Genomic DNA, 22,011 nt, shown 5'->3' on the forward strand with positions numbered 1-22,011 from the left:
CTCTCCCTCAAATAGCATCAACAAGTGACTCAGTACAATGTCATATCAAACAGTACTTTTGGTACAGCAATGTACTTGGCAAACAGCAACTCTCGCAAATACATCGCTCACATTTTACCGTAGTTGCTAACCAAAAGGTCTTCATTTTATCTTGAGGGGAAAAAAAGGAAAGAATGTATAACAAGAAGATAGCAAGTAAATAATATTGTTCCCATAATAAGTGGGAAAACTATTTGTCTGCATTTGGATGAACCAATAAAGGATGTTTATGACTAAATTCAGCTTCAAGTTGCGACACCGATGTTATGGTGAGAGTGTACCACTGCAAGTTTCTTACATTTAAGAATCCTAGTAACACACCCAAATAGCACTTTTTGCTCCTCAACAGTCAGCCAGGGTTAAGTTTTGCACATTATATTTGGAATAAAACAAAACCCAAAAACAAATCAAAAGAAAACACGACCTACATTGCTACAATATCCAGTTCTTGGTAAATAATTCTGGATGAAAAGACATGCCATTTGGAGAATCCATTCCCATTAAACAAAAATCTCATTTAAAAGAAGCTCCTTCTCACCTGTAGCTAACTCAATAATTAGCTGTAGCTACATTAATTGGTTATAATCCAGAGATTACGTAGGATAATAACATGCTGTAATAAGGAAAAATGATGTTCCGTTTTTGAACATGTGGGTTTGTGGCCATTTCCTTAGAGGGGAGCATGCTTTATAAAACCCACAGATTCAAACAAAAGAGCAATTTTAATTCTTTATTGTGAGAAGTGAATATGAAAACAGTTCTCAGAAGGAAACCAACTTTGCTTTTCTTTTGGCCACCCTCTTTCAATTACCAAGTAGTTACTTTGAAGGTTGGATTTCCATTGAGTAGTGTGAGCCCTGTGCTGCCCAGCCCAGCTAGGGGAGAAGCCATAGCCCTCGGGGAGAGACCGGAGTGCCTTCCCAGGCAGGGCTTTAGTAGCACACAGATTAAGACCTGGGCAGCCAACAATGTATGGCAGATCATGGTCAGAGCCTTCATCTTCTCATCAAGAGTGCAAGCAAGGTGGCAGGGCCATAACTGGATCAGCGGAGAGGAAGGTTTCCTTTCTTACTGCAGACATTAGTTTGTGCTCACCATCTCTGCAGCCCTTAATAACCTTCATTATGAACCACTCCACTGATCACCGTCAGCTGCCCACTTCCCTATCAATTCATCTTCTGCATGTGGGGGTTAGCCTAGTTGTATACACAGAATTCAAGGAACACGCAAACCCCCCCATTATTCAACACCTCATTTCACCCTGACAAGCAAAAGCAACATCTCTACTGCTCTCCCATTTGACCTGCCAGCTTCCTGCTAGATTTTTCAGCATCAGAGTTTCACCACATGAGACAGACTGCACAGCAGTCTCCCTCACAAATTAACCAGGCAGCAGGGCACTGGGTCTCACCGCAAAACCAACATAAAGTTACTAGCAATAAAAGCGAGCACAGATTTCGGGGAGGGTGATACCACGTTTGAAGGTTTTAGTGGATGGGGTTACTTTTGCTACTGTAAATGGTGACCTATTCTATGTGCCAGTAGAAAGCAGAATCCCTCTTTAGCCCTACAGATTCACAACGCTTGTGTTTCTATACCTGAAATCGTGCGGCGGTGCTTCAGGCATTCCCATGGATCAGTACTTGGCCTTTCAACCCTCTCTTCCCAACTTAAGAAACAAAGCTGTGGTCTTCCAAATAGGTTTATAGTAACTTCATATTTAACTTGCATCCCAGCAGGCCAGAACACTTTTGATCATCTTTAATACACTTACATGGTGCAGATGTGAGCATATCAAAGGCAGCATTTGCAGAACGCCTTCTTTAAGTCACATAATGCTTTGTCTCAAAAGAATTATTTGTTCAAACCCTAACAAACTTCACGCTATGGAATTATCCACCTAAACGTGACAAACGTACAGCAAGGGATTTTAAAATGCTTATTCTACAACGATGCCACTAAAGCTGTTTTCTTAAGCAATTGTAGAAAGGCAGATGCATGGAAACAAATTATTTTTATCTTGTAAAGCTAAACATTTTTCTGCTGAAGAGAAAGACATCCTATTTTTAATGTAGATCTCTTTAGAAAAGGACACAGCTGCTGTTCACTCACTTAACCCACTACTGCCGTAGTCTCCAACAGCCTCTTACTGCAAATTCAGCCTCAGCCTTGGGATGTTCAGATTTAGTGTGGGACCCTTGAATGGGAACCCCCATGAAGGGGGCTTCACGCTGCCATGGTGTTTAGTACCTGGGATGCCACTGTCTCACACAAGACTATCACATCAAATGCACAGTCCAACTCTTCAGTCAGTTGGAGGTTTCAAGCTGTCCTGGAGTGGTATTTGGGGTCCTAAATGTTGCTGTCAGCCCAAGGTGCTATTTCTGAGCCCTCACCCCCTGGAGAGCCCAGGAACGGCTCTCTACTCTGCTCGAGAGTCCTGCTTTTAATGAGTTTCTGCAACAGTTCCTTCTGTCACTGCAGAGTAGATAAAGAAAAGGATCAAATTGAGACTCATTACAGCAATAATTAAAAGCTGACCTTCCAGCAGTCAAGCCAGACATCTAGCCTTCTGAAAGAGCCTGTCCTGCAGGTGCAAAGGACAGCTTTGATGCTTCACCCATTTACAGGTGTGCAATTTGCCTCATTTTCTAAATTAGTGCCTCAAAACAAGACCAAAACAACCCCAAACCACTCTCATTTTCCATTTGCAGGACTCAGTGCTTTTTCAGAAAGCATAAAAGCATCTATTTCAGTGGCAGAAGGAAAGCAGATTTCATTTTGCCCTGTACTAATCACTCCTGTCCTTGCATACAGAGACACAAAATAGATGCTAGAGGAGAGGCAAAACTTACCCACTCTAGATTTAATTTCATTATTTTATAGCACAGGTTAGAAAAGATCCTCTGTAAATAGCTTGAGCTAGCCTGGAACTAAAACAAGAGACTGACATCCCCATTTCCCAGCAGAGTCCTGGTCCCCTGGCACAGTGAGGAAGGAGAACAGCAGGAGACCTAACCCACTGCCTCCTCCACCCTAGCCACAAGCTGCTTTTACACCATATGTACCATGTGAACATCTAAGAACCCTCTAAACATCCAGCAGCAGAGCACTACATGGTTTTCTGGATGGCAAACAGCCACCAGCATGAGCCACAAGCCCAGCAGCCACTTCCCTCAAAAACTGATGGAGCAATAGGTATTTCCAAACGCAGCCAGCCAGCCTGGTGTGACAGACTCTGGGTTTGGTATTTGGAAACACAGCAGTCCTGGTTTAAGCAGATATTTTGTTGTTTGTTCAGCTCTTTTGTCCCACATCTTGGTGTCTCATAGGCATAGGCTTCACTAGGCACTTACATGGCAAAGCTGTAAAGAAACCAGCTGGTTAATTTAAGAGAGTGCAGTCCTCACAGCATTCCCTCTGGGAATTTCTTGAAGCACACAAAAACATTTAAGTTGCATCACTTTTTCTACCACATCATTAGTTCTATTCCCAAATCTATATCCTGAGGCAGGAAAAAAGTCTCAGTATCCTTTCTGCATTAGGCTACAAACTTTGCAGGGACAAAAGGAGCTACCACTTTACAAGAAGTAAAGTAACAGCAGGATTACAGTTCCACTTACAATCCAAATTGCTCCTGTTCCTGCCAAGAGTACATTTTGTCACTAAAATAGTTGCAGGCCAGCATTAGCCCAGATCCACCACATGTCAATAGAGAACAACTAACATATACCTATACAGGTTTCAGCTGCAGCCCCTAGTAGGGACAGTGACAGGCAGTGCTGAGCAGCTTGTATAGGGCTGACAAGGGACAAGCTTAGGATGAGGCAAGGTGCAAAGCCAATACAGGGCAGGAAAGACACAGGCAGGGTCCTGGAAGCCCTTGGAAGTGTCAGGCTAACAAACAGCTGAACCGCTGGAGCCACACAAGTTTGGACAAGCCACAAAGCAAGGCTGGGAACAAAGGAAGGCAAATCATCATCTATCAGTCTATTTCAGCTCAAGACACGGGAGCAAGAAGAGTTGTAAGGAAGAAAGGGGGCTACTGCTCTGTGGGACCGATGCATATGTAGACATACAGCTATTTTAGAGATCCCCTTTTAGGAGGAGCAGGTATTTAGGCAAGCTTGAACAGCAAATCCTCCCAAGGCCGTGAAGCCAACCAACAAACCCTTGTCCCCAGAAACTACCCATTATAAGGCTACTCCAACAGTCCTCACTCAGTGCTCTGCACCCCATCTCCCAGTGCAAGGCATGACGGTGACATTCAAAAGCAATCCAGCTCCACACAGGGCCAACCTGCCAGACGTCAGAGATGCACAGCTACCACAGCAAGTCTGCAGAGTATTTACAAAGCAGTTTGCTAAACTTACACAAAGGGAATAATTTGCAACGTAATGGCGTGTTTGCATTTTGAATATCCGATTTCCTGTTCAGCAAATAACCTAAACACTCCCAACCAAATGAAATGTAGACAAGACTTAAAATGTTTGAAGACAAGCACTCATCCAGAAAATTAAGGTCAACACGGAACAGATGGTGCTTCTGAAAAATGTGGCTTCAACATTTATCTTTGTGTAAAATAAAAATCTTTTAAGAACCTCCGGCTGTTTGGCGACAGTCCTACTTGAAATATTGAATCTCGCACTCCACGGATAATAAAGAAGCACTAAAAAATTACTTCAAAATACTAAATCTAAATAAAGTTCTCCCAACTACTGCGCAGTAAGATTTTTGTAGGCATGTAAATACATATCAATAAAAGATAGATTCGAGCGCTTCTGTAACTGCTATAAATATTGCAAGTGCTCTCCCCATTTCCATAAATATGACCCACGACTCCCAAGTGAAAAGCTTTTTCATTTGCAGCAGTCAGGGGAAAAAAAAAATGATCCTTTCTTCTTTATCAAAGCCTTTTGAAAGGCTGAATTTGAAGCCCAGAGCACAGGGAGTTGTGAACAGCTTGTTAGGATGATGCATGAAATGCCTTCTTCCAGCCAAGGTGGATGCGCTCAATGGGATTGCAGGAGAGCCGTTGTTATCCTGGAGGGCAAGCAATGTCACACCTACCTGGGGAGGGAGGGAAACAGGGGCTTCCAATTGGGCAGGCCTGCAAATTACATCGGTAGTACAGAAATGAGCTGGAACAACCAGAAATAGTGAGGCAGACCGGTCAGATGCCCAATGAGTAATAACATGTTAGAGACAAATCAAAAGGGTGATATTAAAGAATTTGAGTGTTGGCATAAGAAGCAGTGCAAGCAATCACATGGCAAGGTGAGCAAGAGGCAGGGGAAGGCTCGGCAGGACAGCAGGCTGCTAGCGAGGATGTCCTCAGGACAGGTAAAAGAGAGGATAGCCAGGGAAAACACAAAGCTGCACAGCAGGGATCCTTCAAGTTCACCTGAAACGAGAACTAAAAACCTAAACCCAAATTACACACATCCTGGGCCAGAATTAACCAGATATTTCTGGAGGAAAACACCTGCAATACCTGAAAATACAGTCGCAGGGAGATGTCCTCCTGTGCATCACTGACAGAGCACCCTGCTGACAGCCAGGCCTCCGACAGGCTGTTACTTCAGATTACAGGGTATACACATCACATGAATCCCTGAAGTTAATTGCCAAGGGGCCACCTGAATGCCTGGAATGATGAAGTAGCCTGTGATAAGAAGTTTGGACATCCAGCTTCAGACATCAAAGCAGCCACAGAAGGAGCTACGGGCTCAAACCACCCATGCATATGCATATAACTACAAGGTAATTACAGATCTACTGCCAGTTTCTGTTTGACAGTCACCAGACATCCAGTAGAACAGCCATTATCAATGCACCGCTTTTTTCCAATGTGGCTCCCAGCCATTTGCATCTACTATAAAAGACCCAGGGTTTTGTAGCTCAAGCCTTCAGCCACAACACTGATGAAGTTGCACAGAAAGCTCCTGCAAACCTACTTTGCTAAAAAAGCTACAGGAAGCTTATTGCAGCAATTCCCCCAAGTTGATGCATCCTCTTACTGGCTTCATGATACTAACTTACTGAACGTTTTGGGTCTCACTTCCTCTAGAAATTACCTCTGCTTCCCTGCTCTAATGGGGAAAATTAGCTCAGCAAGAACATTTAGACTCACTGTCCTCAGCAATGGGCCCTGCCATCAGTAAAGCACAGCCAAAATGAAACTAGATTGCGTGTTCCAGTGAAAGGCTTTCAAGAGTAGCTTCTATACAGGGCTTTCTTGCTTCAAGGCCATCCCAAATCACATCACAGGCAGTTCTGATAAGCAACAGCACAACAGCAGCTCACTGGAGTCTTATAAATAGTAGAGACTAGATCAAGGTCTCTTTCTCTCCTTACCTAGGGCTTTTTGGAACTAAATTAGGCTTTTTCTGTTAAGAGAAGGTTGTGTTGGTTTTGTCAGTCCTACCGCATGGCCAAGCGCTGCTGCTGCACATCACAGAAACATCTATCTGCATCAGGCCTCGACTCGCTATTTCTAAAAGTAAAATAAATCATATTAATTTGTTCCTCCAGCGCTTGGTGCTTAAAGTTATTTCTTGACAACTTCTGTTCTTGGCATTTGAGCATTTTTCATATTCAGCCCAAGTCTGACAGCACTATTGGTTATCCTTCTCTGCCTCACTAATAATTTGGTTGATGGCATGCAGGTGGGTTTCTCTTAATTATAAAACCCATTTGCAAAGTTTGCATTAGGTGATTTGAAAAAATAGAGCACTCCACTCAAAGGTTAAATATAAGTGGGCTGCACAGCTCCATGAAAATATTGCATAATTTAGAGATAAAAATAGCTTTGCTTTATTCAAGCTAGGCTGGATAGGTAGATTTTTATCGCAATCAGCTTAAACCCCATCTCTCCAAGTTGCATGCTCAAGTTGATTACAGAAAATTAAATTTAGTATTAATCAACCTAGGAAGAAGGAAATTACAAAATTAAGCTAATGCATAAATCATGGAAAATAATGGTGCAAACAGCTACAGCAGATCATTTAATGCATCTTCATGCTTGTCCCATGCCAGAATCAACTCCCCCCAGCCTTCCTGACAAGTAGTTGTCCAACCATTATAAAATTCACTCACGACACAGGTACCAGAGCCCCCCCAGCCTTTCTATTACAGACCTTGCGCGAGCATCCTCCAGCTGCCCTGCTTTTGGCTACCTCCAAATCCCTGCCCTGGTAGGAATGCACAGCAGGACGCAGCAGAAGCGCTGGGTCTAACAGATCAGTTGCCAATGGCTGCACTACCCACCCGGCAGGATGTATTTTTTCCCTTTCCTTCAGCAAAAAATAAAAGCAAGCTTCACCTGCTCGAGCAGGTTTTACACTGCTGGAACGCTGTGCCTGGCTGCGTTGCCATGTCCAGAGCCACAGCTTTTCACCCATGCCTTCAGAGGCACCAGTAACCGGCACTAGGTCCCAGGGAAGCAGCAGCCTCTCCTGGTCACACCAGCAGGCTCTCCAGGACTGACAGGTCACTTGCAATTTTTGGGCACAGAACTGCAGCACTTGGCACCTCTGGAAAGAGAGCAAACCCAAATGCCTATACAGCTATAAAGAATCTGGTTTTAGAATACGTATTCTTGAACGCTTCTTGATTTAGGAAGAAAAGTCTACACATTGATTGTGGCTTTTTATGCCACTTTATCTAACACATAGCAGTGAGTCAGGCCTGCAGAGCAGACACCATCCCATTTAAGCTTGTATAGTGAGGAAGCATTTAGCTCTGAAGGCACATCTATAGCACAAGAATTTTCTAAGCTAAATCCTAGGGGTTTACTCCTTCCCTAATCTTGCTAAGAAGGAAACATACAAGTCTGGACAGTCTTTATCAGCTGAGGGTGCAGGAGGGCAGTTCTAGATGAAGCTTTTGTAACTACATTGCTTTCTTCCTCAAAAAAAACCCCAGCCATTGGGAGACATTAAACAGAAACGTTTTTAACTCGTCACTTCCAAACTTTTTTTCTAATCTCTTTCTCTAATCTCTTTGAACTCCCATCTCCTGTAGTTTAATCCAGAGTTTGTTTAGGATTAAGTTTTTCCAGCAAGACACTGTGTATGTTTATGCGCGTTATAAACACACACAAACGTCCAACACTGAATAAATTAAAAATCATAATCCTTATAAAGAGCCGTAACAATTTCCCGTTCTCTGGAATCAAGAATAAAGGAATTAGCAGCATGACTAAGGCTGAAGTCAGAAAGCCCGTCTCTGAACGAATTCCCACAGGGCTTTGCCGAAAGCTTCCATCTCTTTTTTCAGGCAATTACCCCTGTTTTGGTGGTTGTTTGTTTTAATTGAAGCCACGTCCGCATGAGCAGCTCCCCCATTCAGCCGGCTCCAACCTCCCTAATCACACAGATGCAAACAAAGGCACACCAGCACAGCGGCTGCTCAACCAACCAGGCACACAGCCCTCTTGAGGTCTGTCTGTTTCGGTGGACCTAAGCAGCCATCTCCCCCCTCCGCAAAACCGAGCAGGCACTGCGGACACGGAGCAGCACCAGCAGCACCGAAGCACCAGGCAAGCCACTGAGGCAGGCAGAGCCCCCCCTGTGCTATGCAAACGCAGCACGCGGACCATCGCTCTGATAGACGTCGTGAGCCCCTGCAAACAGCCAAGCAAACACTGCAGCTCCCTCGGCAGCCTCAGCCCATCACCGTGCCTCGTACTCCACACAGAGGCACAGAGGGGCTGGGGTCACAGCAGTACCCACCCTGCCCCTATAGGGTGCTGCAGGCCACCCAGCCCAGGGGTTCCCTGGGATCCCTGTGCTTCCCAGCAGCAAGGGCCAGGCTCACCCCACAGCACTGCTCAGCATGGGGAATGCTGGGCTCACACAGTACCACACAGCTCTGCTGCAACCAGTGATGGAGGCTCATCAGACCCAGGACAGGAGTCACAGCCCTGTCACCTTCTTAGCAACATGCACTAGTGCTGGACTGAGGGAAAGCTCCCACCATCAGCCAACTCTAGCTCGAGAGCTAGCGCTAGCAAAAGCTGCAGGGAGAAAGCAAGGCAGCTCCTGGGATCCCCTGTGAAAGAACTGCCAGAGACTGCACGCAGCAGCACAAGTAATTGCTGAGCGCGAGGGTTAAAAATAAACAGCATGTCTGAAATGGAAAGTCTATGGACCTTTGAGAGAAGCAGGGGGCCAACCTGGCAGCTGAGACCACATGGGCCATGAAGCAGCTCAGGAAACTTCCCCCGAAACACTCCAAACCCTACTGGTTTTACTGATTCCTTACAAAGCACTTGGGGAGCTGCTGATGAAAACTGCCTTGTAGAACAGGAAAGGATCCTTTGTTCTGAGGGTACAGACATGAGCTGCAGAGGATGACCACAGCACAGCCGCGTCATTAGCAGAACATTAACATCCAGGAAAAACACAACACCCCAATGGGCTACAGGGGACAGCAGCTTGTCTACTAAATGTTCATGCGTCCACAGACACACATGCGCTAACAGAACACAGATGACATCCCTGCAATGTTGCTAAGGGTATCATCTGTACAGACTGCACTGATGTAGAGGAGAGGTTTCATACCTCTTCAAGCAGCTTTGTACAAGCAGCACTGGCTGCAGACACCCTTACTGGAATTTGTGTGATGCTGAAGAACTACATTATTGGAGTGCACAGGACTGCAACCTGCCAGTCACAAAGCCAAAGCTAATTAAATGAGTTATGGAGGCAAATGATATATCATGCCTTGCTCCAGCACGTGTCAGCTTTTCCAGCACTTTCCCCTTTTCACTGTGGACATGGAAGGCATGACTACCACACTTCCAAGATTAGGGCAGTATTTCACGGTATAGGACTGCTTTTCCACTTTTGGGATCAAGGTGAAAGATCAAGGAACACATGGAAGACTGTGGCAGGCAAACAGGAAATCTTTCCACTGCCATACTGCTACAGTCTGCCATCAGTCCTTTTGCTAGGCTGGTGAGACAAGAGCTGTTGTGGGGTGATGAAAGCTGGGTGCCTTGTGACTCAAGTGTATAGGGGCTACTGAGCTGCACTGAGGCACTGCACAGTTCGTCTGGACATGTGAACACCTTTTAGAGTTGTTTTTACCTTTGGCAATCTACAGTGAAACTACCCTAACTGCAGCCTTCAATACCTTGGGAAGACTTCTCTAATGACCTAACCCACTGGGCACTTATGAACTACCTTATAGTGTCAGAGTAATTCATGACAACTGCTTGTTTACATATTGGAATGTGTGTCTCTGTGAAGCAAGGTGGTATGATCCGAACAGATGTAGGGCAGGCTCCCAGATTCCTCTGCAAGCTGAGAACTATCTTGAGGCTGATACCACTGAGGGCAACGACTTTGTCTTAGGTTCACTGGAAGTTCAGAAGACCTTGAAAAATTACTACGGTTATATTTACTTTAAGTCCATGCGACTTTTCAGGGCACAGATTTCCCCTGCAAAGAAGTAAAAATTTATTAATAGACTGAAATATTTTCACATAGGAAACAGGGAAGCAGGAATGCTACTAACCTTGAGAACATGAAGACCAGCCTCTTGCCTTTTTCCTCCCAACTGCAAATCAATCATCCACTTGGCAGAAAGCTTTTAATGTTATGCCATTTATCAGCAGTAATCATCCCACTTTTTATTCGGAATTTATGAACAAGTATTCTGTTTATTAGCTTAATAAAAGCTCAAATGCATAGACCTACAAACATCAGGCACCTTAGCACACACCAACACAGGACTCCCCCCTATAGCAACCTTCTTTATGCTGTAGAGAAGTCAAGACCACCAGGATTGAGATCCATGGTGGAGATACCCAAGTGAGTATGAAGTGCCCACCATGCCATCACTTGCTACCTTTACAGCTACTACTGGAAAGCACAGCTCTCACACCATACTTGTATCTCGATCCACCTCTGAAACATGTCATACATACTTCACAGGTTTGAAATCCTCTTGGCTTCCTTGTCACAAGCATATCAAATGTCTTAATGCAACACTGCATAAGAGGTTGTCCATGCATCCAGACTACACATGACTTATTTAATAAGCAATCCAAAGTCCCTGAGTTACACATCACCTCCTTACACCATTTCTCCAGAAGTCACTGCGTGCTTTTTCTTTCACCAGCTAACACCGCTCTTCCGTAACAGCACCCATGGGTGATCTCATGAGGCATGCCACCCTCTTGTGTCCAAGAGAAGTTTCACTAGTTCCACCTGAAAGCAGGTATCAGGATAGCACTTTACTAGACCAGAGGCAAACGGCCCTCGGGTGTTTGAGCACACAGTCTCTACTAAACCTCCTTTGTCATTGCTGCTGCTTGCATTTAGAAGAAAGTTCAGTAATTCAGACTAAGCAAGGACCTTCTGCCAATTAGAAGCAATTTTCAACAAGTAATCACAATAGAGTACCAAAAGCACAAGTATCAAATGGAAATAACATGTAAACATATATGACACAGTAGTAGATTCAATTAACATGAACAACAACAGAGACAACTCACAATTCAGAAATAGCCTTTTGTCATGAAGTCTTTATGGCTTGACAGAAAGAAAAGTTAGATTTGTTTTTGAAATGGTTAGTGCAATTTTTTATTTGAGAGGTCAGCTATAAGAATCAAACATATGAATCCAGTATGACACCTCAGCTTCCAAGTTGTTTTTTAACCTGATCTGAAATATGGCACTGGACTTTTATCTAGAGTCAAGGCATTTGTGATTTCAGAATAAAACCACAGCTACTTCCCCCCAGGAGATGGTGGTAGTGGGGTTCTCTAAGAGATTATCTGTATTTCTTATAAAACAGATGAAAGAAAGCCTAGCAGCTTAACAGCATCAGAAGTGCAGCTGAGTGCTTGGCCAGTACCTCTGCAATCCACATATCCATCCATACATAATTCATTTGGAAAAGTGAATGAAGGAAGGAGAAGGCAGCCTCATTGAAGAGATGGGTAATGCAGCATTTGATAACAGTTCTTTCCTGGAAATTCAGACTCCTACAATGTAGCCTTAGGGCTTTACAAAAGGAGTGGCTACAAACAGCATATTCCCCCAATACTGTCTGAATTCAGATCCTACTCTCCTGCTATTTCATGCAAAGCAAGAATGAATTACTAAGCTTCTATGAAAAAATCACTGTCACTTTCCTTGACAATGATGGTGTCAATGGAGAATTTTTAAGTAGCATACACCTCCTTGGAACCAGAAGTCATGCTTCAAAACACTCGCCATGTCTTTAACTTTTAGCTGAGTTACCTATTCTTCGATTCAGGAGACTGGGTGCTGGTGCCACCATTCCTTACACTTATTGCTTTTACAAGCTATATTCATTCCAAGGACACCCAATTCACTAGAGCATCTTTGCTCTTTCCCTTCATTTCTCTTTCAATACAAAGAACTCCCATCAACCCTAATGGAAGTCAACATATGCACACACAGGACATAGACCTTTTAAGGCTATATGGCTGACCAACAGAAACAGAAAAATACATACATGTAACTGAAATTTTCTTCCATTTAGCAAAAGGTACCAAGCTTTAATTGAGACACTTCAAGCTGTTACCCTTACTTTCTTAAATTTGCCTTCTCCTCCTTCCCCCTTAATGAGTGGGGAAGACTTCACTGTGCTTCCCTAAGCAAAATAAGAAATAGATCACATCAAGTTTGCTCCATAGACCAAAAGGTAAAAAAAACCAACAATAAAGGACAAACTGGTTCACAGTTAACTATAAATAAAAGTGCAATAAGTGTTCAAGTAGGGTGTAGAGTTTAAGCAAGCTGTACAACCACATTTGGCATAGTCATCTTTTAAAGGCTCTGCGTGGGTCCCTCCCATTACCAACAGGGAGAAAAGGCTGAACACTATTAGCTGGTGCTGGATTTACAGGTCCTCGTCCATTGCCTCTCCCACTACCTGCGTAAGAGTGGCCGTGATTATATGTAAATGGAAATCCACTTGATTCAGGTCCAGTCTGTAAACCATTTCCTAAAAAGACAGCAAAAAGGTTATCAGGAGTTCCACGGACTGAAATCACTGCTCCCTTACATAAGTTTACCAACAGTGAATGCATGGAGTTTGTGGCAATCAGCAAGCTCCAAGCAGCAGAAGAAAAAGCCCCTCTGGTACTGCAAGAGCTTACCTTTTGCACTCTCCTAAACTACCTCCCCACCATCCCTACCTCCACTCTCAACTGAAGCAAGAAAGGTCAGAGTTGCATGCCAATTCTTTGCCCAAGAGAGACCGGAGTCTCGTGAAACTAGACTGGTACTTTCAGAAGCATGCATTGGCTTGTAGCTAACACACCAAGATGCTCCAGAGAGACAGCAGGGCAGCAGAAGTCAAGGAGAAATCAGCAAAAGAAAAGCAGGCTACACAAAGCTCCTTCCGACATTCCCCACTACCGGGAACATAGAAAGCTGCCTTGTGAAGTCCAGCCACAGAAGCAACTCAGCTAGCACCAAGTTCTCATGAACTTAAGGCTTATAAGCATCACTGCTCATGTTTTGCTGGTAGGAAGAGGGACAGAGCTGAAAAGGCAGAATGATGACAGGAAGCATAGGGAGAGAAGGAACAGACAAAAGGAAATCATTGCATTTAAAAACCACACAAGAAGCAGGAATAAACCACCAGAAGTTTCAGAAGATATGCTCACGTTCAGTAAAAGGGCTGTCCACCACCCAAACTAGGGGCAGCAAGGAAGCATCTACATACTAATTGGGCTGAAAATGAAAGCCTACTCACCTCCCCCTGGCACGGAGGAAAAACTGGCCTGAAAGCACTGCTCCCCTTTGCTCAGGATAATTTATTTTCAAGGGAACAGAAAGAGCTTGTTTTTAATGGCAAGTTATGGAATCAGTCTGCTGTCACCAGCAGGGTTTAGCTATACAGCTTCAGGTACTGAGTCTGGACATGAAGAGTTGTAAGCTGAGAAGGAACCTCAAGTTCTTGAAGCATTTTCTTATTTAAGCTTCAATGCTTAAATAAATCACAAAATAATCCGGCCAGGTCAAATACTGGAATTCAGATTACCACCACTTCTGTTCTGGGGAGCGAAGCTGGCAGGAAAGCTATGGTGACTGGCAAGACTAAAGTATTAAAGTTTAAAAAAACCCCAGAATTTCAAGTACTGCAAAAACACTTTGAAAGCATCAAAACAATTTAGGATCAGTCAAGTCCCCTTACATAATACAGGCACCTTGAACATTCTGATCTCTTCCTCTTCTAGGGAAAAAATGCTGAAACCATTATCCATTAAATGTTCATGCTTATGTGCTTGCAGGTTCAGGCCCCAGTCTAAGAGACTTTTTAGAGCATAGTACACTTTTGCCCCAGAGTGGGGAAACCTTAGCAAGATAAATTTCTTTTTATTAAGTGTTTCTCATCCTTTCACTTCTACAAAATGAAAAAACTTACCCAATGGCCCAAAAGTACATGAACTCATATTACTTGATGCAGAACTATTATTCTGTTCACCCTGTGCCTTCAAAGAAAAGAAAAAGAGAAAAAAAAAGACATGGATCAGAGAAATTTCACATTTTTACAGGAAGGAGATATTTTTCCTGTGTTCTTATAGTGAATCCATATGGAATTTATCTGCTACTAATTATTCGTTCATTTTTATCTATCAAGTCCATTTTTCCAGAAGAGTCACATCTGATCCCAGCCTGGTGTAAAACACTCAGAACAAATAGCGCTTTATGCCAGAAGCCTCAAACAGGTTTAACATACCAGTTTGTTCTGCCCCATGTGTTCCGTGTTGGGCTCGCTGAAGTTTGGCACTTCTGAATATACCATGCAGAACCTGGGGAGAAATTAGGATGATGAGGTAGTTCTAAAGCCTAAGGTTCTCAACTCTGCAACTCAAATGTTAACATCTCCCATCACCTAGAAATAACTAATCCAGATCCCACCAATTCAGCAAGAATTCATAGGTACTAAAAGGCTCTTTGAACCTTTTATAGGCTTGTGGTAAAGCTGCCACATCTTCCTGGTGAGGGTGTTTCAGTCAAACAGAGGCAAGTACACGGTTATCTAGGAGGTAAAATGGCCTAAAGAAAACAAAAGGTGATGAAAGGGCTCCATCCACTTCTCTTCCAGCTGCACAATCTTGGCCAGCACCCACTCACAAGGTCACCTGAGACAGAGTCACCCAGTCTGCTCCCGGATTGTGACTCCATTAGATCTCTAGGGAAAACTTAAATGCTCCCACACACTCCCACATGATGGAGTGCCCCATTAACCTAATAGCACAGAGGAATCCAAAACAGGGAATGAAAGCATCCTTTTCCACCCAAGGGCACTATGAAGGAACAGGCCCACCAACTCATCACATGGAAATTATGGCAGAGGGAAAGAAAGATTTGGATCATTACACAGCCTGGAGTGGTTAAGAAGTGGAGCACTCACCTCCTGCTCGGAGGCACAACCCAGATAAGGACTCACCTCTCCGCAGCCTGCTGGAGAGTACGCCAACCGGCTGATGCTTCTGAAGCAATGGTTTTATACCACAGGAAATCTACAGGTCATCACTTACAAAATCCAGCTGAATATGGGGTATTTCTGAACCACCCAAGAAGAGGTGGCCATCCCAGAGTCCCACTTCCCTGATCACAAGAAGGCCTTCCACAGCTGTTTGTGCAACCACAGTAGCACTCTTCCGGTTAGAAAACTGTTGCTATTTTTTCCTGTTGTTTGTCAAGTGTGTTACTCATGCTTGTTCTTAATCAGGACGAGTCACCACCTCAAGTTTGTGGGCAGTTTAAAGAAGGTTTAATGAAGCTTGCTTCTGTTTAGATATGATTCACTGGAGTTACCTCTCTCTCCCTTCTTTGCACTGCCTGTCTCTCAAGCACGATACACACACACCAAAATAAAGTGGCTAATCAAGCTGAGGCCTAGGTAAGCAATGCAGATTAAGTCCCTTGTCATTTATACACCTCCTCCCTCCAAGTAAAAAACAGACCTGTGCCAGTGATGGAGGCTGATTTTCCTCAACCTACCTAGAGTTCAGAGAGGGTGAGAGCTCATTACCACATGGAAACTTGCACCCCAGTGGCCTGTGCTGTACCTATTCATGACCATGTACTAAGAGCCACCATGTCTCTTACTTACCATGATGCCCTAAGCGGACACAACACCACAAGTATGAACATACAATACTTACTCCCCAATTTTATGCAGCTCCCCTCCTCGTCCTGTATAAAGTGTCAGGCATCCTTTCCACAGAGATGCATACCTGGCCAAAGAAAAGGGAAGCAAAGCAGTCTTAGTGAATGAGAATTACCACTGTTGAAGAAAGTGGAGGCATGCTATCTTCCATGAGTTAGTAAGTATTATATATCAACAGAACTGGATTAAAAAACTTCCGAGGGACTCCAGCTTCACTGAGCTAGATGTTGATGGATCCTCATATTTTACTTCTACCAAAAGGTACTGGAAGCTCAGGTGACTCCTTTGGTAATGCAAGGAAAGCAGCCAATTATGAGATTGGATGCTCCTTCCTTGGCTGAAGTAATCCTTATGACTAGTCCTGCAGAGGAAAGGCATTTTGCCAAAAGCAGTATAGCAGTATCTGTGTTACCACTCAGTGACAACTCTCAGTAAGAGCCAGAAAGAATCATCTTTGTTCACTGTATATATAGATACTGCTACAGAATGAGTATGACAGGAAGTGCTTACTTTTTCAGTATAGGTCCTTACCAGGTATATATGTTGGGGATTTTTAAGGCACAAGTTTGACCATCATGTTCCAAGTGAAGTGCAGAAATGCAATGAAATCATTTTTTGATTGCAGAAACATTCACTTACAAGACAGCATGAGAGCACTCCAGTCTTTATAGTGGCACTTGACTTCAAGCACTGGAATTTAAGTGATACAAAACCTCCTGCATAATTGTTCCTTTCGGTGAGGGGCATCATGTATAGGAAGAAAATAATGAAAATACAGACCAGAAACCCAGGAGCAATGTAAGGGAGTTAGTAGGAACATGGGTGTCTTCTAGCAAAGGAATAGGGAGCCCCAGAAACTGCACTCTCAGGAGTCACAGATAATCTGGACAAGGCACCACTTCCTTATGCTGCAGGTCTATCTCTGGAACATAGATAACCAACCTTCCTCTTGCCCTTTGCTTTATCTGCTGAGACTGGGAGCCATTCAGCTGCACACAGAGCCTCAAAGAGAGGCACCAGGGAGGAGTCAGGCCAGCAGAACAGGACTGCAATGCCAATCCAATGATAACCTTCTCTGTACTTCAGCATGAGCAGTAAAGCATAGTATCTACAGTTACAGTGCCTATCTTGGGAGTTTTCCATCCAGAAGCAGGATTAATGTGCTTCATAAAGCTACCTTTCGCTTTAAAGATTCCCTTTATGCTTGACCTTTACTAACCAGCTAGTTGGACAGTCTTGTGGCAGAGCACAAGGGAAGAGAGCTACCAACTAAACCAAACATACATTTCACAGTATCACAGTATGTTAGAGATCCATTTACTGGGACAAGATTCAGCACATCATGGGACTGATAACCTCCAGCATGAAGTTATTCCACATATGCAAGAATTTGTTTTTGTCTCAGGAAGAGCTGGCTATAAAGCACTAAACTCCAGAACTAACTTCAAATTTAGAAATCTTAACTGCAACAGCTACTTATACATGGGTCTAATCAGCCAACAACAAAAATCAGCCAGTGTCTGCTTTGCAGAGGAATGCATCTATAACTTGAAATTCAGCAGAAAAAAAAAGGCAAGTTTACATGTGGAGTCTAACTAAGCTTTTCTACTTGTAATAGTGTGCATCTTGAAAAGTCAGATTAGCCTACAGAGCTGAAACTTACCTGCCGTTTAATGGCAACATCACACGCTCAGTCCTATTTAAGTATAGGATCGTGTTTGGAGAACCCTACATGGCAGCACAAGGGCATTTTTTGAGCTGCTGCAATTTCACTCACTACATGGTCCTAAGTGAACATGCAATTCATTTAAATGAAGGCATGACTGAGCCACCCACCAGAACAGTGATGTCAGCTCATGAATTTAATTCACACAAGCCAACTTCAGTTTTCAACACGAAGGAGTGCAATGACCCTCCCATTTGCTGCACTGAAACACCAGAGCAGCTACTGCAAGCCAGCCACAGAGCAGAGTACAGTAACACTGCTGAACAGTGTCATTAGTTTGTTTCAACGTCATCTACACACAGGGCTTTGTGCTGGCCCAAGCTCTGGTTTAGTTCCACCCACAGTGCCTCAGCACTTCACGTGCTCTCCACGCAAGCAGGCTTCCCCAGAACCACCTCTGCTGAGGAGTCAGGCTCTCTCTTGTAAAAGGACATTAGCATAGTAGGAAGCAGCTGTAGCTTTGGTGGCAAAGGTTATCCGATTTCATGTCAAAAGCAAAAATTACACTCAGATAAACAACTTAAGAGCAGCTCAGTCAGCAGCTCCACTGAGTAACCTTTTACCTACTTTTTCACAAAAACAAATTAAGAAGACCTTACACATTGCGTAGCTCCACCATCTCCTGGAGTGCTGTAGGCCAAAGGATCAGTGTAATGCATTTCTAAGTGTAACTTAACTGGCATAAAGAACTCAAATTAAAATGAGTTAACACTTTGCTATTGACAACTGAAGCGACATGGCAAAGGATTTTCAAGCTGAATCTAGTATGCTTTCTTACAACATAAGGTTTTGGTTTTGTTTTAGAGATTTTTTTTCAATTAAACCAGCTCTGAAATAAGTTAATTGCACCTCACCAAACTAATAATGTTCTATAATGTAGCCATAGCATGAATGTTTACAGTAAAACTGAAAAGGTTCTCCTCTGCCTGTCATTTCTGTTAAACCCACTGCAATGAAAAGCAACTTTTCTGCATGAGAGACATTAATCATCCCCTTCTTCCATTAAGGAGCTGACTGCTAGAGTAAAGAATTGGCTGTGAAAATAAAAACAAGCTTTTGACCTCCCTACTTCATTTACATACCAGGACTGACTGTTGCATTCACCCCCCACCCCAAAAGAAATATTTTCCCTGACAGCTTTTTCTAAAGCCAAACCAAGTCTCCTATTAAACACCACCTCCTCATTAAAAATACAAGCCCCTCCTAGCCGTCTACCGACTATATGCTCAAGGCAGGCACATTGTGGGGTGGAAAAGGTGGTGGGATCTCAGGGTGCCACCTGGGTAACAGAGAGCCGGGCCAAGGGGGTCCAGCTCTGTCATCCGCACCTCTCAAGAGGCGGCGGAGCTACTCAGAACCCCGCACCTCCGCCTCGGTGACAAAGGACTCCCCGACCCAGCGTGCCCTGGAGCGGAGCGCAGGCAGCGCCCGGCCGGTCTGGGCAGCGGGGCGGCGGGCCCAGCCCCGTACGCACCCTTTGGTCAGGCGGATGATGTCCCCCGGCTGGATGAGGCCGCCGATCTCGTCCCACACGGAGATGGTGATGCTGCCCGTCTTGTCCGCCACTTTGCAGGACCTCACCTCATGCCCGTCCTTCGTCTTGGTGACTCGCCCTGCGGGGAGAACGGCGGATCAGGGGAGCCGGGGGGGGGAGTAGGCACCGCACATAGCACGGCCTGGCCCCGCCAGCCGCCCCCCCCCCGTCCCCCGGGTGACACGCATGGGCGGCCCGGGGGTGGGGCGTGCCGGACGCCACTTACCGATCTCCAGCACAATAAAGATGACATTTAAGTTTTTCAGTCCGGGTTTTATGTCTTTTATGAGGAAATATGTATCGCTCGCCGCGCTCATAATGCGGCCGACACGGGGGGCAGGGCTGACGGGGCGGGCCGAGCCCGCATCCCGCGGGGCAACAGCGGCAGCAGCGCAAAGCCGGGCGGGGGGCACCGGCAACCCTCACAGGGGACAGGGACACGAGCACCGAGGGGCTGCGCGGTAACTGTGCGGGCACGCCTGACCCCCACGCCTCCCAGTCCGGACCAACACCACTACCACAGCCCACCCACAGCCTCCCGCTCCCGCCGGCACTGAGGAGCACATGTGCGCGGCGCTCTTATTTATAGCAACAGGGCGGGACCACCCCAGACGCCGGGTGGGGGGAGGAAGGGGTGACGGTGCCTAATGGAACCGTCCAGGGCACGCGGAGCGCCGGGACTGGGGCGCGAGCTAGAGCCGCACGCTGATTGGGCCGCGCTGCGGCCATCTTGTGTTGGTGGGGAGGGGACGGGGGAGATGCGGTGGTTGCTGAGGCGAGCCGAGGCAGCCGAGCTGGGCAGGGCAGGGGCTGGGGTGAACGTTCCTCGTCAGCAGCTGTGGCTTGGCTCACTCGTTCACTCATTGAGTTTATTGTTTTCAGGGAAACAGCCCAGCGGCGCCCCGAGCGCGGGCAGAGAGGCAGAGAGCTGTGAAGTAGCGCTCTGCCTTCCTCGCCGCGCCATTTTAAGTCCTGGTTGTGACACCGAGAGAGGTCTTGCAGAGATTTCTTGGAGGGCGATTTCTCAACAGTTCCCGACCTCATTCGCTGAAAATAACACATTTAGAAAGAGGATGCGTTTATTGGGGTGTCCGCTAGGGGCGGGTTTGTTTTTATTCCGGAGAAGTGTTATTCGCGTCTCCACCAAGCAGAAATGACGGTTGCAGGGGCTGAAGGGAGGAGCAGAAGTGCTGTGTGGTACTTCAGGGCTTTGCAGGGCTGCACCACAACCTAAGGGTACTGGGACTAAATGTTCAGTGGATGTAGGGAAAGCTCAGGATTATGCAGAAGTTTATTGTGCTGAAAATGTGAGCAAGAGTCCTCTCGAACACTGAAAACACTATCAAAGCACCCTGAACTCTAACAGGAGCCTTCTGGGGAGACAACTTACCTGACCTTGGTTAGAGGCTGGGTCAACCATGAGGGGCAGGCAGCATCTCCAAGGGGAAAGCTGGTAAGATGGTGGACTAAGGACAAGCTCTCCCAGCTTTGTGATGTCCTTGGCCAGAAGGATCTGATGAAATGGCTCCCTGCCGCAGAACAGCCCAAAGACATGCAGATGGATTACAAATTCAGCTCTCCCCCTTAGGAAAGGTAGCAGAGCAGTGCATGTGCACTTTGCTTCTCCTTTCCAGAGCCAGACTTAGCTAGTTGGGCTTTCACCTTCCATTTCCGTAAGCAGAAATCCATAGATGACAGCAGTTGTGAAATTCTTGGCCACGCATTCTGCCACATTGGAGCTTTGGTGCAACGAATGTTGTGCAATGCTTATCTGTAGGCAGTGGAGCAGCACTGCTGGGTACAACTCGGTGCTTGGAATAAAACATGCTGCTTGCAGGAATCTGAAAGGAAAGCGACATGAGCCACAGGAGAATTTGCTTAAAGTCCCAAAGAGCTTAATCCACATCTGTCCTGAATCATTCAGTTGGTGCAGATGGGGGGATGACAGACTCCCTCAGTGGCCTCTCTCTTGAGTGGCTCTGTAAGTTTAAACTGGTAACGCTAAAACCTTCAGAGTGATCAACTGTATGTCAGTGCATGAATGGCTTTAATTTAGTTAATTCAGAAGGAGTTCAAACCAAACTCCAGCAAAAACAGTGTCCCTGGCAAAGGCTGCACAAAAATTGCTGTAGAACTAGCAAAAATCTTCTATACAGATAGGATGTTTCTGCCCTCCTCTCTACCTTTTGTCTGCCCCATCTATTTAGAGCCCTTGAGAAAGAATCATTTTGCACTCTGTGTATTCAACCGCAAGAACAGTAGGACCCTGTCCTGGATCACTCCAGGTGCTACCAAAACCTGACTCTCAGTACCAAAACGTCTGGAACAGGACAGCCAAAGGCTGTATACTGGTCTGCTTCAGGGAGCAAAACCCAATGGAAAACCTCCGCAACGGGTCCCAGCTCTTGCGTTCTGACTTAACAGGAAGAGAGAAAAAAGGGAGAAGGATCATTGAGCAGATCTCATTGGAGATTTAAGGGGAATCCTTCATTTTGTATAGAAAAAATTAATACTTTATGGCAAATGTTGGGTAGAGAGGAAG

The 22,011-nt window shown here is 45.3% G+C and overlaps 1 protein-coding gene across 1 annotated transcript; it reads right to left on the bottom strand.

Moving 5' to 3' along the window:
• Window positions 1-11,578: 11,578 nt before the first annotated feature.
• NABP1 (nucleic acid binding protein 1) lies at window positions 11,579-19,786 on the bottom strand (the record flags this gene model as incomplete). The annotated part of the gene is made up of 6 exons (XM_080620922.1): window positions 11,579-13,026; window positions 14,455-14,521; window positions 14,770-14,842; window positions 16,205-16,276; window positions 19,410-19,548; window positions 19,696-19,786. 6 exons carry the CDS (start codon window positions 19,784-19,786, stop codon window positions 12,842-12,844), a joined length of 627 nt encoding a protein of 208 aa, XP_080477048.1. The 3' UTR covers window positions 11,579-12,841.
• Window positions 19,787-22,011: the final 2,225 nt, after the last annotated feature.

Source organism: Psittacula echo (assembly GCF_963264785.1).
Source record: "Psittacula echo genome assembly, chromosome: 6".
NCBI classification, from domain to species: Eukaryota; Metazoa; Chordata; class Aves; order Psittaciformes; family Psittacidae; genus Psittacula; species Psittacula echo.